The following is a 15837-nucleotide window of genomic DNA, read 5'->3' as shown; positions in this document are numbered from 1 at the left end:
GCCGAGTGATTGAGGACCGATCAGAAGACGAAGAAGAAGAAATAGAAGTGTAAATCATTGAATAAAAAATGCTTGTTTGTTTAAAAAATTGTTGTTATAAATACAAGAGTTCTAAGGTCTGGGGCCTCAGTCTTAGATTGAACATGGCCGAGAGCAGTGGGTTTTACATGACTTTACCCAGTGATGGGTCTATGTCCTCTTTTCCTAGCAATACGACGGCTCAATTTAAACTCTTATTACCTCAATCCCTGGATTTAACGGACGGTCAATGGGAAGTGGCTTTGACAGAAATGATCTATCCTTGTAGTATCGAAAATATCAGTGAAGAAGAAGCTTATCTAGAAATATGTATGGTGGAAAAAATTCCACCGTTTTTTAAAAACATTTCCCCGGGGGAGAAACTGGATCTGGAGGACCCGGATAAGTATCAATGGGGAAGGTTTCAACTTTTGAAAAGTGCTCCCATCACCTTTGCAGATACCCAGCTGTTAGTGGGATGGAGTCAAGCGTATTGGTTGAAGGGGACTTATGATCCAAAAGAAAAATTAAATTTGTATCGCCTCAAATTTAGACCCGGGCCTTATGCCAACCCTGAAGCACTTCTAGCCGAAATCAGTGAAGGTTTAGAAAGGTGCCTGAAAAACATCTGGAAAAAATATCAAATCTGGACCAAACAGAAGAGAAGGAATACAAGAAGTGCGATCATGGTGGCCGGAGATGAGGTGTATGGGGCTTTAAATCCCTCCTTAAAGAAAGTTCTAAAAGACCTGAGAGCAGAAAAAGAAGATCCTCCTAAAACCGAGATGAAATTGAACTATCGGGGCAATTTTGATCGAGTGAATTATGTCACTCATTTACGTCAAATTCCCATCTTTATAAGGTTTCCCTTAAGTCTGGCTTATAAATTAGGATACCACTCTCGCAAATTGGTGCCCGAAATTTGGACAGAAATTACCACTAAATGGATCAACATCAGTTACATGGCCCCGGACACTCCGGATTTATACCGGAATTTAAAATCCATGTATGTGTATTGCGATCTCATTCAACCCCAGACGGTTGGCTCCAATGCATTGAAATTATTAAGAGTGGTGCCTTGTCATTTTGATGACAAAGAAAAACAATGTAAATGGGAACCCATTCGAGCGGAATATGTCCCTTTGAATAAAAAACATTTCGATACCATTGAGATTCACATCATGACTCCTTTAGGACAGCCCATGCCTTTTTTAAGTGGCAAATCCATCGTGAAACTTCATTTCAGAAAAGTCTACTGAGATGAGTGTACCCTTATTGTGTTCCATCTTATTGGGCGTGATGACTTGTCTGGTCTGCTGTCTGTATTGTATTCAACCCTAAAAAGGGTATAAAAGGAAGTCCCTGAGGACAGAAAGGTCAGTTAAACAAGAGACATGAACCATGCAGTATCATCCCGGATTACTGAGACAAAGAGGACACGGACAGTTTGTCTATCATAAAGGCTTATTACGTCAAAAAGGACACGGTTTTTTAGGATCCCTATTTAAAGTAGCACCTCCCTTAGTCAGCAATCTAATAGGAGGATTATTGGGTCAACAGCAAGCCCCACCACCAGCCTATTATCCACCCCAAAACTATCAAAGAGGGGAAGGATTTTTTACTGATTTACTGAAAACGGGAGCTAAACACGCCTTGACTGCTGCTGCTAGAACGGGATTAGACGTATTAGAAAATAAGAGATCTTTAAAAGACGCAGTCAAAACTCACGGCGTAAGAGCCCTCAAAAATACTTCAGGAATGGTGAAAGAAAGAATGAATCTAGGAGGTACTAAGAAAAGAAGACAGAGAATGAAAAAACAGGGAGGATCGGGAATGAAAATAACAAGAAGAGAAAGAAGAAGAAGACGACAGAGAGGCCGAGGATTTTTTACTGATTTACTGAAAACCGGAGCTAAACACGCCTTGACTGCTGCTGCTAGAACTGGATTAGACGTATTAGAAAATAAGAGATCTTTAAAAGACGCAGTCAAAACTCACGGCGTAAGAGCCTTGCAAAATACTTCGGGAATGGTGAAACAAAGAATGAATCTCGGAGGTAATAAGAACAGAAGAAAAAAGACCCCTATGTTAGCCCGAGGAGGTCCTAAGAGAAAAAGGAAAACACAAGGAGGAATTCCTAAAAGAAAACGTCCTTTAGATGTGTTTGACTGAGAGAGAGTATAAATAGGCCAGTCCAGTGAACAGAAGGTTCATTTGTGAAAACTTAATCCTAGTAGACGCATCATGTTACAACCGGATTCCTGTGCGTGTGGGATGAACAATTTACAATTGTTCCAAGTCCCTCCGACTAATATTGCTTTAGAAGACTCAAAATGGGAAGAATATTACCCCATTTCCAGTACTTTAGATTTGGAGACCGCTCCTATCGAATTTGAAATTAAAGGACAAAGAGATCACTATCTGGATTTATCTCAAACTTATCTTCAATTGGTATGTCAATTTACCAAAGACGATGGAAGTAATCTGACTGGGGCGAACAGCACCTCGAGTCCGGTGAATAATATCTTATATTCCACGTTTACGGAAATCGATGTCAGTCTGAATGGAAAAATAGTGACTCCGGGGACGGATACCTATCCTTACAAAGCTTATCTGGAGAAATTATTGTCATACCAACCCAGAACTTTAAAGACACAAATGAGGGCCTGTAGTCTGTGGGAAAAATATACGGCAGGACACATGGACGAAGTGGGGTTAGAGGATCTTGGTGTAGCTGAAAATAAGACCTTTGATGTAACTAAAGGCTCAAGTGTTGGTGCCGACACGGTGACCATTAACAAACCCATCCTCACAGAGTTACCGGCCAATTCTAAAAACGAAGGATTCCGAAAAAGACACCAAGCTATCGCTGGGAGTAAGAAAATCAGTTTGCTGGATCGTTTACATCTGGATTTGTTTCAACAAGATCGATTTCTGCCTAATGGAGTAGACGTCCGTTTGCGATTTAATCGAGCTAGACCCGCTTTCTACATGATGATCAAAGGAGGAAGTACAGGAAAAGTGAAAATTTTGAGTATGATCTTGTGGGTGAGAAAAGTCAAACCCACACCAGTCATGATGAATGCCATTAATCAGAGTTTGAATACCCACAGAGCCAAATATCCCTTGAGAAGAGTGGAAGTGAAAACCTTTACCATCCCCACAGGGACCCAGTCTAAGATTACGGATCATCTGTTTCAAGGCCAGATGCCTAAACGTCTCATTTTAGGCTTTGTGGAGAATGCGGCCTTTAACGGAGATCAAACTAAAAATCCCTTTCATTTCCAAAACTTTGGGATCAAGAAATTAGATGTCAGTATCAACGGAGAGACCATGAGTACTCGTTGTTTTGAGCCTAATTTCAACGACGATTTATATCTGAGATCTTATCTCAGTCTGTATCAAGCCCTGGGAAAATTAGGAGAAGATTGGGCTCCGGACATTACCCTAGAAGAGTATAAAAGCGGCTACACTCTATGGGGCTGGGATTTCACTAAAGATCAAGAGGCGCAATCGGATAAATTCCATCTCATAGAAACAGGAAATCTGAGAGTAGAAGTGCAGTTTACCAACAATACGGCCACCACCTTAAATTGTGTGGTGTATGCAGAATTCGATAACGTCTTAGACATTAACAAACAGAGAGAAGTGAGCATTGATTACTAATGGATACGGGACAATTGAGAGAAGTTTTATCCAGAGAATTCAAGAGTTCTTTTGGGGGTGTGTATCCTGTAGATTTATTACCGGATCAATTAAGACCTGGAGAAAAAGCTGTCGTGGTAAATACGGATCCTCAAGATCGACCTGGAGAACATTGGGTGTGTTTGTATGTGAGCAATCCCGTGGTGGAATATTTCGATTCTTATGGATTTCCTCCCTTACAAAAAGAAATTCAAGACTTTATCCAGCGTCATGCTCACCAATGGATTTATAATCCGTATCGCTATCAAGACTGGAATACTGATGTGTGTGGACAATATTGCGTGTATTATTTACATCAAAGAGACAAGAAAAGAAAGAAAACCGACGAGTGGTTATTCCCCTTTGACCAGAGTACGGCTTTACAAAGGGACAGATACGTGGCGAATTGGTTTAAAAACACTTATCATAAATTACCTACGGGTCATGGACAAAAGTGTCAATGTTTTTATCAAAATGTATTGTAATGCATTGTTGTTGTTTGTTGTTGTTGTTTGTTGTTGTTGTTGTTAATAAAGAATGAAAATCAAATCTGTGTTCTTGTCTGTCTTTGTTATTGTTATTGTTTTCGGTAAAATCCAGTTTGAACTGGTTAGGCTAGGCTTTAGACTGTGAATGAAATCGTGACGTCATAATCACATTCTTGAGTCGCTGCCAAGTATTACCTGTGTAGTCAGCATAAAAAACGTAGGTCTATCGTATTTTTTGCACACGACCCTTTTCTTCCAAGTAGTCCATGAGCCACTGGGGGTGGTCGGTACCATTTTGGGTGAATAAACTTTATAGTGATATTTGGTAAGGTATACCCCTAACTAGTAAAAAAAATGTATGATAGCATCAAATCTGTTGTGGCTTCAATGCTGGAACACAGTTATGGCTCAAATTAGGTATTTTGAGCGAAATATATTTGTAACCTGCAAAGTATTTGTCACACAGTTGCCAACCGTGATAGAAAGTTCTACCAGAATTACTCCGAGATATGATGAACATATTAAAAGAGCATTAACTGAGTTTTTAGCCTTGATTCTAACAAAATTATTATATTTTTTACCACTTTTATTCACTAACTATATGTACCTCAAAAATCTGTATAAAGAAAAAGATAAGTACCAACGCACATATACTAGTTTAGTTATTCGTCCGTCGGTGACGACGATGACCACTGTCTCATCTTCGTGGAGGAGGGAGTTGACCTGGACAGTGGGTGGGGAGATGACTGGTCAGGCCGATCCTTGCACAAGCAGATGATATAGTTTTTCGACTAGAGCCACGTTCCCTTCTTTGTAAATCTTAGCTGGGATGGAGTATACCGCCAGGTGCTTTGCCAGTTGACAAAAGACTAATTGCTTTCTGGATCTCATCCAACGTGGGAACGGCGTCCAGTGACTGGTTGATGGGAACCTGGGCAGTCGGTTGATGGCTTCGTAGTTGATAGTAGAAGGGCGGTTTAGAACGCCATTGAAATGTTCCGCCCACCTGTCAAGTATCTTTTCCTTCTCTGTGATGAGTGTTTATCCGTCATCAGTGAGGAGAGAGGATGCGTCTGATGGAGTTGGCCCTTAGACTTCCCCAATCCACAGTAAAAGTTCTTCCTGGGCCTGTCATGCGATTCGGCGTAGCGTTGGATTTCATCAGCTTTGGCATTGCTGTACTATGCTGCGAGCGTTCCTCAGAGCGTCTTTTTGGCTGTGGAGGTGGGATAATCTATATAAGCTTTGTAAGCGCGATATTTGTCCTCTAGAAGCTACGTGATCTCGACACGGTTCTCATCAAACCAGTCTTTATGGGAGTTTTTTTTTGTGAAGGGCTCAAGACACTCGAAGGCTATATTGTACACTGTATTACGAAGTGTGTTCCATGCTGCTTCCACGTCGTGGTCATCCAGCAGGGTGGAGTTCATGCGTTCTTCCAGGATGTCAGCAAAGTACTGAGAGGTGTAAGGCAACTTGAGCTTTCCAACGTTGAGACGTTTTGAAGCCTTAGTCTCCTGAGGACGTATCCTGAGTTTGATCCGAAATTTGAGAGGTGAAGTTTCGATGTGAGACAAAGCACTCCGTGCTGCACATGGTGAACAAACGAACTGTCTGTCTGTCTCTCTTCCTGACAATGACGTAGTCCTGATCCTTGTTTTTTTCTTGTTCTCTTTGTTATTTCGACCGCATGTGTAGGGTCACTATCAGCCACGGTAAACTGGCTAGGGAAGGGTGGAGCAGGCAACATTTGGGATATCTTTTTTAATCCGCTCTTCTTGCCATGGAGGTGAGCAGTACGTTCCTAAAGAGGGCTGCTCAGTTGGAAACAGTACTTAACGCTTCTGGTACAAGCAATGGAGGTCCGCGTCTACTTCCATGAAGCACCTGTCATTTGTTGAGCCTTCGCCGCAGGGCTTTGGGGTGATAATAGAAGGAATGGAAGATGATCAATGACTTGCACGATGAGTTTGATTAAAATGAAGAAGGGTTGCGCGTCGCCGACCTCACTCTCTCGCCCGCAACCATTTATATCCAGTGGCAAGACAGATGTCAGGACGTCTGGAGATGGAGACAGATACAGCAGATGACCAAGACGTGCTATATGTGCCTTGGCTTGCTCCAAGCATTCCAAGTTGCTTGCTGTGTCTGCCTTCTTCTCCGTTGTACCATGACGTTTTCCTTCGCAGAGTTCGCCTGTGCACAGTCTTTACATGCGTTATAGGTAGACAAGCCCTCAGTTAACAGGGTTTGAGACCCGTCAGCGCTTTGTGTAGAGAGTGCTCTCCTAGAGGGATCTCCCTTAAGATGTGGTTCCCTAAACTAGAAAGGAGCGTCAGGCCATTGCAGGTCGTTTTTCCCACACAGCACATATATGATTGTGCACATATGTTGCTTAATTTTGATGTCAAAAATATATAATATATTACACGTTTAACTTACATGAACATACAAGTTACCATTAACCAAAATGAGATTAAATAAATAAAACATTTTGCGTAAAGGTCTCATATTCACAATGTCTTTGTTAAGTAAATAAAGAATATACGCACAGGGTAAATCAAGGGAATTTTCCTTCAATTTTCATTTTTAGGATAAGGATAAAGAATTACTATTAAATCAAGTTATATATATTTGTTACTGAAATAATCTTTTGAAATACTAAAACATATGTACGTGATAAAAATTCTTTAAATAAAATGACCATGCAATATGTTTTTAGTGTGAAAGTTGTCACAGTAGTAATTTCTTTCATTTGATCAAAATTTCAAAATTGCGTATTCCACTTTTATGATCAAGGGTAGAATTATATACCTATATAATGTAGACGGCTCAATAATAACTGAACAGGGTAATAACATGGTCTGCATTCAAAAGAATTTTCAAGAAAATATCATCCGAAATAAGATGGAAATTGCGTGTTGAAAAACCAACCTTCTTCTTTCAAAGACACAGCTGAGAGAAAGAACAAGTTGGGTTGGTGTATTTAAACAGTTGAAAGACCATTAAAGCCACAACCAATTGAATGCTATCATACATTTTCTGAAGGTAGAGATGTATGTCTTTCAAAAATTAACTATGAAAATTATTCATCCGAGATTACCTCCGAAAAATTCATGGCCTGGCTCATGGACTAAAGGGGGGTATAAAAACAACGTGTTAAAGACGATCCTTTGAGCATGTGGTTAAGTAAACGACAGTTTGGCCAGCGAATTCCAAGAATATTAGAAGAAGAAGACATGGAGATGGATAAAGATACATTTGGCTTATTAGAAAAGAGAATGACGGAACCTATGGATGGGGATCACGAAGCTCCTCAACAAAGAAGAATGGAAAAACACTGGATTTGAATATTTACCCCTGCATGAGCCTGTGAAGGATCCTAAATTTCCAGACAGATGTTACAGGATAGCCATTAATTGGACTTTCATCATTTCAGAGCCCAAAGAAGAAGCAGATATAGACATGTTTCTGAGCAACGAAGATGATTTCTTCTTCGGTTTCCAGTATTTGATTTTACAAAAGGAAAGGCATCCCTGGACAGGAGAACTGCATCAAATCAGGGGATTCATTCAAATGAAGGAACCCGTAGGAGGACTGGATATGTGTAGAGTTCATATGACTGCCAGATTTGCTATGTCTTACAGTACCCCAGAATTAGAAAGTATGTTTTACAAGCAAGGAGGTGACTATGAAGAATATGGAGTTCTGAAACCTGAGGAGAGAAACAAAGAATTGGAGCCCAGAAATTGGATAGGATGGGAGATAGGAGCTTGGAAGAAACCTGAAGTCATTGAAGCTAGAGCAGCTTTAAAGAAAAAGTTCTTGAAGTATGTGAGTTACTCAAGATGTGAATAAATAAAAAAAGATTGAACTTTTTTTTATTGTTGTTGTTGTTGTTTTTTTATAAAAACAAGGGTGTTTTAAAAAATAGATTCATTTTACATCACGAGTCTCCAGGAGATACAAGGTGATTTACTTCACTGTGAGGTAGAAGCCATTGTTCATCAATGTAATTGTTTAACTGTAAAAGCTCATGGATTGAGTCAAAGTATTGCAGAGAAATTCCCACAAGCCAATCTCTATGCCACCCGCAGACCTCTAGGGACTAGAAATTTAGCCGTAGAAGAAGATAGAGGAATTCCAGGCACTATTAAGGTGTTTCCCTCACAAACACCTGTGGTCATTTGTTTACTAGCTCAATGGGATTATGGAAAAGCAAGTCACCGACCTAAAAGAATTTCTACTTATCAAGACACCCCACAAAATAGAGAGCAATGGTTTCAAACTTGTTTACAAGAAATGGGTAGTTTACCTTACCAGACTTATGCTTTTCCTTATCGAATAGGATGTAGGCTAGCCAAAGGAAATTGGACTCATTATAGACATTATATTGAACAATTTGTACACACTTATGACAAACAGGTGTACATTCTTCATCCACATTAAGTGTATGTGTATGTATGTTGTTATTGTTGTTTTGATGAAAAAAATAAATTTAAAAATGTGTCTATGTGTTTTATGTGAATTTATTAAAAAAGGGACTCTTTTTCCTATTTATTATTATTTAAAAAAGTTTAAAAAGTTAAAAGAAAAAAATTTAAAGTTAATTTTTAAAAAAAGTTTAAAAAATTTATAAGTTTAAAAAAAATATATAAAAGTGACCTGGTGTTAACTTGAGATACACACAACGTTTCTTTTTTGACTGTATATGAAGGTACTCTTTTCTAAGACACACACAATGTTTCATTTTTTTGACTGTATTTTTAAAAGATCATTTTTTTTCTAAGATACAATCGTTTCTTTGACTGTATTTTTAAAAAAAAAAAGATCATCTTTTTTTTCTAAGACACACAAATCGTTTCTTATTTATCGACTGTAAAGTAGGCATCTTTTCTAAACAGTTGGGTGGCCGTAAAAACGGCCGGTTTTTTTGGGGTTATTTTTTGTTTTTTTTAATTTTTTTTTGGTTTTTTTTATAATTTTGTTATCCAGTGGGGCCCCGGTAGGTTTTACTCGTTTAATAGCTGCTGGACCATCGCTCCGAAGGCTATATCTGAATCGGAATCTTAACTGTCATCCCCCCCCCTCTAAATTCTGGTCTTCTAGTCAAGGGTTGTATAACAATCTCGGAATTTCTGCATAACGGGCAAGGCTGGTTCCGGTCGATTAATCGGGCAGCGCACAGAAGGCATGCAGGTCGCTGTAGACACCGGCACATACAAAATTATTTTCTTCATCGTCTTTGATGCACAACGTACAGAGGATCCTTTGTGTGGGCACGGAGAAACCCCATGGCGGAATGCGTCCCTGGTTCCTCGCCTGGCCTGTGGTGGTGCTGGAGCAGCAGGTCTGGGTGGTCGTGGTGGCGGCGACCGGGATGGTGGTCTCCTGTAAGGGTGGGCCCTCCTCTGTCGGTGGTTGTTGTTCAGTTGAATACGGGCCATATTAATCCTCATCACTGCCTCCCCGTGTCCAATCTTCTTACAATAATACAGCTCTCAATAACGATGCCTGGAATAAGGTAGAGGTCTTCATAGAATACACGATCTGTCATGTTGTATGATAACTGGAATCAGCTACGAAGGAATGACAAGTCTCGGGAGCTGGATTTATCACAATACCAAACGATAGTCAAATATCGCGGCAACATCGATAATCAATCATGTGATCAAAATCGTGATATGTGATAGGATAGCACAAAAAAAAAATCGCTTTTGGAAAAGCAAACGATAGTCAAATATGGTGGCAACATCAATAATCAATCATGTAATCAAAAATCGTGACATGTGATAGGATAGCACAAAAAAAATCGCTTTTGGAAAAGCGCCACCTAACGTGTTATACATGAAATCATTGTAAATAAGTGATAAACTTATCAATATTCATCATCTCCCAATTCTCTGTACACAATACAATATAAAACAAGATAACAGTTAAATCATCGAATACTATATATATTAAACAACTTTCAATCATTAATTTCAATCATACACAATGTTTATCCAACTATTGACCACATCAAACAATCAACATTCGACCATAAATTTATCGACTACATTAACAGTGACGAGGCGAAATCCAGGGAACCCGAGTGTATAAAGATGACGTCATACATAACATAACACTGACGTTGTATTACATGATTTTATTTTTTTTTAAAGACTAACAAAGCTTCTAACTGTCGAATTCTCCTCCGGAATCGTATTCGATCCGCTACTAATTGTATCCAGGGACTTCTCCGGTCTTCGGGGGGTAATTCGTAGATCTGATTGAGGCTGGTATTAAAAGTCACTGATTTCCTAGCCTGTGTGAAATTTCCAGCCATTTTATTCCGTATTGAATACATACTTTCTCCATCGCATCTATTTCCTCCCACAGTAAAATCAGTTTGGCCGCTTGGGGATGGGTCAGGAAACTGTACGGCTTTCCGAAATAATGGGTCAGGTTCAGTCCGTACCATTTCTGGGGCAGAATTGTTTTCATATGTCGACATAGAAAATGTATGGTAGCTAGTCTCCCCATGGTCGCATGATGTGATAAGGCTAGGCATTGTAACCACAAATCCTGAGGGGTTTCCATGATAGTGGTCGCTTCCTGAAATACTTGTTCTGCCTCCGGGGGAAGAGCTTCTTGGTGGTTCTGTGCCCATCGTACTAAACAATCATACCCATCTAAAATCAGAGAGTGAGTGTGTATCAGGGTTGACATGATAGTCGATTGTGAAGAAAGGACCAACTTTTCTTCTCATTTATACCCCTGTAGAAAACGTAGGTAAAACGTATTTTTGCACACGGCCCTTACAGATCCAACAGGTATAGAAAACGTAGGTAAAAGGTTTTTTTTTTGCACACGGCCCTTACAAATCCAACAGGTATAAAAACGTAGGTAAAACGTATTGATGCACACGGCCCTTACAGATCCAACAGGTATATAAAGCAAAACTGGGATTTGACGATCAGTCTTCGTTGACATTTCGAACTTGACAGACGTGAAAATATTATGGCAGAAGCAATGATGAATACTCCAGACAACCCTAGTTATGTGACACCTGAAGGGTATGTAGGAGCCCCCATGCCAGAGTCACAGGATGCAGTGGGATTGGATTTGGGCATGTATAATCTTCCAGAATACATGAATAAAGAAGATATGAGCATCTTGACTACAACTCTGGATGGGATTGTTAACATGCTGTCTGGTATTGACAACAAGCTAAATTACATGAACAACAAGGTGAGTGATCTTGACAACAAGCTGACTGATCTGAAAACTTACAACACCAGTGAATTTTGTTTGATTCGTGCCAAATTATCCAAATTAGAATTGAAAGTCACTAACATGCAAGACAAAATGAGAGGAGGAGGAAGCTCTTACCAGAAAAAAGAGGGACAAGGGGGATCCAGAGAGACTAAGAAAACAAGACAGACGGATCCATGCTACATCATTCTGTAAAAAGAGAAAACTAGTAAAAAGTTAGGGCATTGGGCCCCAGATTGTCCCAAGAAAGATTTGTGCTACAAGTGCGGGAAATTTGGGCATTGGGCTAATAAGTGTACAGAGGATGAGGAGGAGGATCACAATTCGTAAAAGAAGTACAAAAACTGGAGAAAAAGCCTCAGGAAACCAAGATATCAGGGAACCACCAGACCAAACCCTTAGTGAAAGAAGGAGACAAAAAAGAGAAAAAGGAACACAACAGAGAGAATCCAGGCCCCAGCACTACTCACAAGAGGAAACTATCCCTGATGACCGATAAGACCCAGAAGAAGAAAAAGTAAATTCTGTATGTATTTTGATTCTGAATAAAATCTGTGTTCTTGTCTGTCTTTGTTATTGTTATTGTTTTCAGAAAATCCAGTTCAAACTGGCTGGCTGGCTGGCTAGACTGTTGACTGTGAATGAAATCGTGAAGTCATAATCACATTCTTGAGTCGCTGCCAAAATCGTAGTAGCAGCGTATAGTAAAAAAAATATATACAGTGTAAACACCCCGTATAGGACATAGGGCTGTGTACTGAATTGACCCAGCTATTCCCCACCCCAAGGGCTGTACTGAGTTGACCCGGCTATCCCCCAGGGGGACTGTACTCAGTTGACCCAGCTATCCCCCCAGGGCCGAAAGTGCACTCAGTTGACCCGCCTATCCCCCCAGGGCCCATGTCCTAGATATTGACCCGCCTATCTAGGCGCCTTATACTACTTATGGCATTATTAATATTAGTCATATCATACTTTGAAAATTTAAGGGGGGGTGCGCCCCTCACGCCCCCTTTAAATCAGCCAGTGGGACCCTCAGTCTATTTATCTTTCTTACCCAAATAGATCTATTCGTATTTCTCTAAATAAATTTAATTTTACATAAATAATAAAATATGAAATAAGCTTTCCTAGAAAATAATAATAACGCACCCTCTTTTATTAAAGAAGAGAGGCTCAGAGGCCATATCGCTGATATAAGCAACAATTCACTTAACTTTGATAAACCTAACTTTACAAAATCAAAAAGTCTGTCCGTCCTTATATATTGATATCTTTTAAACTAAGCGATGTATTACAATAATTTTAGCATATGAAGTAAAAACAATATTAAATTTAAACATATATATTCGTTTAAGCGCCACTTATTATTGTTATGAACATAGTATAAAGTGTATAATTAGTATGTAATCCATTTTTGACCCTGTTCCCAGACTCAATTTTTGTTGTCTTATATCTCTGATAATTTTAAAAAATATGACAGAAGTCTTCGAACTTTTTGTATGACACTCGTAATCTTTTAATCAAAGAAAAATTATCCAACCAGGTTCAAGTAATTCTTTATCATATCTAAAGTTTGCCACAATGTTGAATAATTTAAGCCGTGATATTTTTTTCCAAAGTGCGTTGTAACACTCCTCATCGTTTTTTTTTATACTGCAGTCTCTCCTTCCTCTATTTGAATTTTCTGTTAAAATCAAAACACATTTCTCTGATAACCAATGTGTATTGGAGAAATGCTTGATATAAAATATTTTCTTTATTTAAACAAATTTATGTATATTCCTATCTGCTATAGACGTGGGAAAATCTACATTTTGAACCTTCCTTTTTTTCAATTGTGCTTTTTTTCCATCTCTACTTTTTTATGTAAAATCAATTGTTATTGTTATATCTATTCATGACTTTTGTTTCTCATAACCAAAACATATAAACTACAATAACAACTAAAAACTATAACATTTTTCACCCTAATTGGTGTTCGTTATAATAAAGAAAGAAACACTTACATGAACTCCTTGACCAGTGACCGATGGTCATCCTTACCAAGACTTGATATCCCCGAGGACGCCATGGGCAATTTAAGTACCATAAAAAATTATCACTGGAAACGTAGTCCAACAAATTTATATCAGTGAACTAAAGGGGAATGAACTTTTACAAAAAGCAGCTACGTAGTTCATACTGAATTACCAGGTATCATATTCAAAGAGTGGAAGCTTTTTTTTTTTATTGCACGCACGGATTCATCTGGGTTTTAAAAAAAAAAAAAAAAGAAAAAAAACAGCAATTTTTTGCAATTTATAGATTGAGCATTTTAGCATTTTATGTACATGAAAAAATTTATACACCTCATAGAGGATTTTAAGATAGAAGCTTCCATTTAGACATGAATTTAATGAATTGCTAGGCGTACAAAAATCATTTAGCCATGTCTAAATGATGAAGTGTTAATGCCACCTACGCATGTTATATAGTTCAAGAATTTGCAATCTTATTATTTTGTGTTATCTTTTAAGTCAAAGCAGTAAATACCAGAATCGTTTATCCGTAAATTGGGTAATGAAAAACAAGTTTAGCATGTTATCTCCGAATCTTACTTGACGTTTTCTTTACTTTCGTGAAATAGTGAAATCTAACTCACTTCGCTTGTTATATGTTTATTTTAACTATGTTTTAACTATATTTTCTAGGAAATAAAAAAACTTATATCTCTAATGTAAACGTAAGATATAACACAAATTAAATTAAAAAAAAAAAACTAAGGAGCGCAGCACTTATTTCATATGCCACCCAGTAGTTTAAATTTTTATTTGAATTACAGACACATGACAGAATAATAGAGAAAAGGAGGTACCCAAAGCAAAGTTCAACAAAGGGAAAATTGTTGAAACTCAAAAATCCTTTTTTCTGGGGAGGGAGGGGGGAGTGTTCTTTCATATACAGATTTTCTTCATATTTCTAGTATAACCACATTACCCTCACTTTATTATACCTTAGAAGAAAAACCTTTCTGTAAGTAACAGTTGCTTTCAACTCGACTTTTAGATAGATCGACGATGTATTTACAATAGTTACTTCCATAAAAGAATCCACAGAGTCGGACACATCTGTTTCATTTGGATTTTTAACTAGAAAAAGATGTTATTGCTAACCGTAAGCTTACAACAAAGCTTTCGAAAAACATGATTACTTTGACATTTCAATCGTCAACTTCCGTTCTTATTTAGCAATATAAAATATCTGTATTTTTGTTTTATGCCTCTCAGCTGGTACAATGATCTTGTCAGCAAATGCAGTCATTAAACCAATTGCTACGTACGTTTTTCAGACTATAATTGTCAGGATATTATTTACACTCTAAATTATCTATGATTTTTCCCATGTTTACCCCATAGGGCGGGATTGACAGGTCGGCAGGGATGACCATTCTTCCATGGCACCTTGTCCCACCTCTAATGTTTAAGCGGCCCGTGTTTGCTCTGCAGCAGACCACGGAACATTAACTCGCAAAATTGGAAATATGGAGCTTACGTAATTTCAATCTGTTACCATCAAAACATTCAATGATAGAAAATAGAATGGGCGGGTACCATTCGACGCGGACGGTCGAAAAAACATTAAATTGAAATTCTAGTTTAAAATTCATTTTCAATCCACCTCAGCTACGCTAGAAGGCGCATTATTACTGATTGACCCAGAAGAGACATATAATTTCAATTTCGGTATAGTTTGAAAATAATAAGTAAATCATTATTTTCTGTCCAGCGTTTGAAAGATTTATCTATGAAGGGACAAATATTTGATTTCTGTTTGGTATAATTTATGTATGTGTGCGTTGGGGGGGGGGGGGGGGGGGGGGCTTAATGATCTTGGAAATAAATAAAAAAGTTGTCAAATTGAAGACAAAACTAAAACAGTTCTTTTCATCCTAAAAATTTAAATTGGTACAAACTACAAAGCCTGATCTGACTCGACAATTTTTGCCCCCCCCCCCCCACCCTCTAGAATCAAATGACCGTTTCCTGAAAAAATATCTTCTATGACTTTTACCAATGTTCTTAAGATTATATTATAGGCTATAAACTCATATCAATATAAATTTCAACCAACATGTATTTGGCAATTGAAATTATTTGTCCTTTGGATTATACATTCACACTATGCTTTTGAAAACAGCTCAGGTGGATTGAAAATGAATTTCAAACTGGAATTTCAATCCATTTTTTTTCTCGGCCGTCCGTGTCGAATTGTACCCGCCTATTTCATTGTCTATCTTTGAATGTTTTGATTGTAACATATAGAAATGACGTAAGCTACATATTTCCAATCTTGCCATTTAATGTTACGCGGTCTTAGATTTGTTGTAACTTTATTGTTTGAATAGATT

The 15837-nt window shown here is 38.3% G+C and overlaps 1 protein-coding gene across 1 annotated transcript; it reads left to right on the top strand.

Annotated features, from left to right (window-relative positions):
- The first annotated feature begins 2262 nt into the window (after positions 1-2262).
- On the top strand, positions 2263-3684 carry LOC134251360 (uncharacterized protein F54H12.2-like). Its single transcript, XM_062733752.1, has one exon. It carries the CDS (start codon positions 2263-2265, stop codon positions 3682-3684), a length of 1422 nt encoding a protein of 473 aa, XP_062589736.1.
- The last annotated feature ends 12153 nt before the right edge of the window (positions 3685-15837 follow it).

Source organism: Saccostrea cucullata, unplaced genomic scaffold (genome assembly GCF_032062105.1).
Source record: "Saccostrea cucullata isolate Sc308-1 unplaced genomic scaffold, CSIRO_AGI_Scuc_v1 ctg1295, whole genome shotgun sequence".
Lineage (NCBI taxonomy): Eukaryota > Metazoa > Mollusca > Bivalvia > Ostreida > Ostreidae > Saccostrea > Saccostrea cuccullata.
The sequence above is the reverse complement of the archived record's forward strand: the minus strand, read 5'-3'. Positions and strand labels throughout refer to the sequence as shown.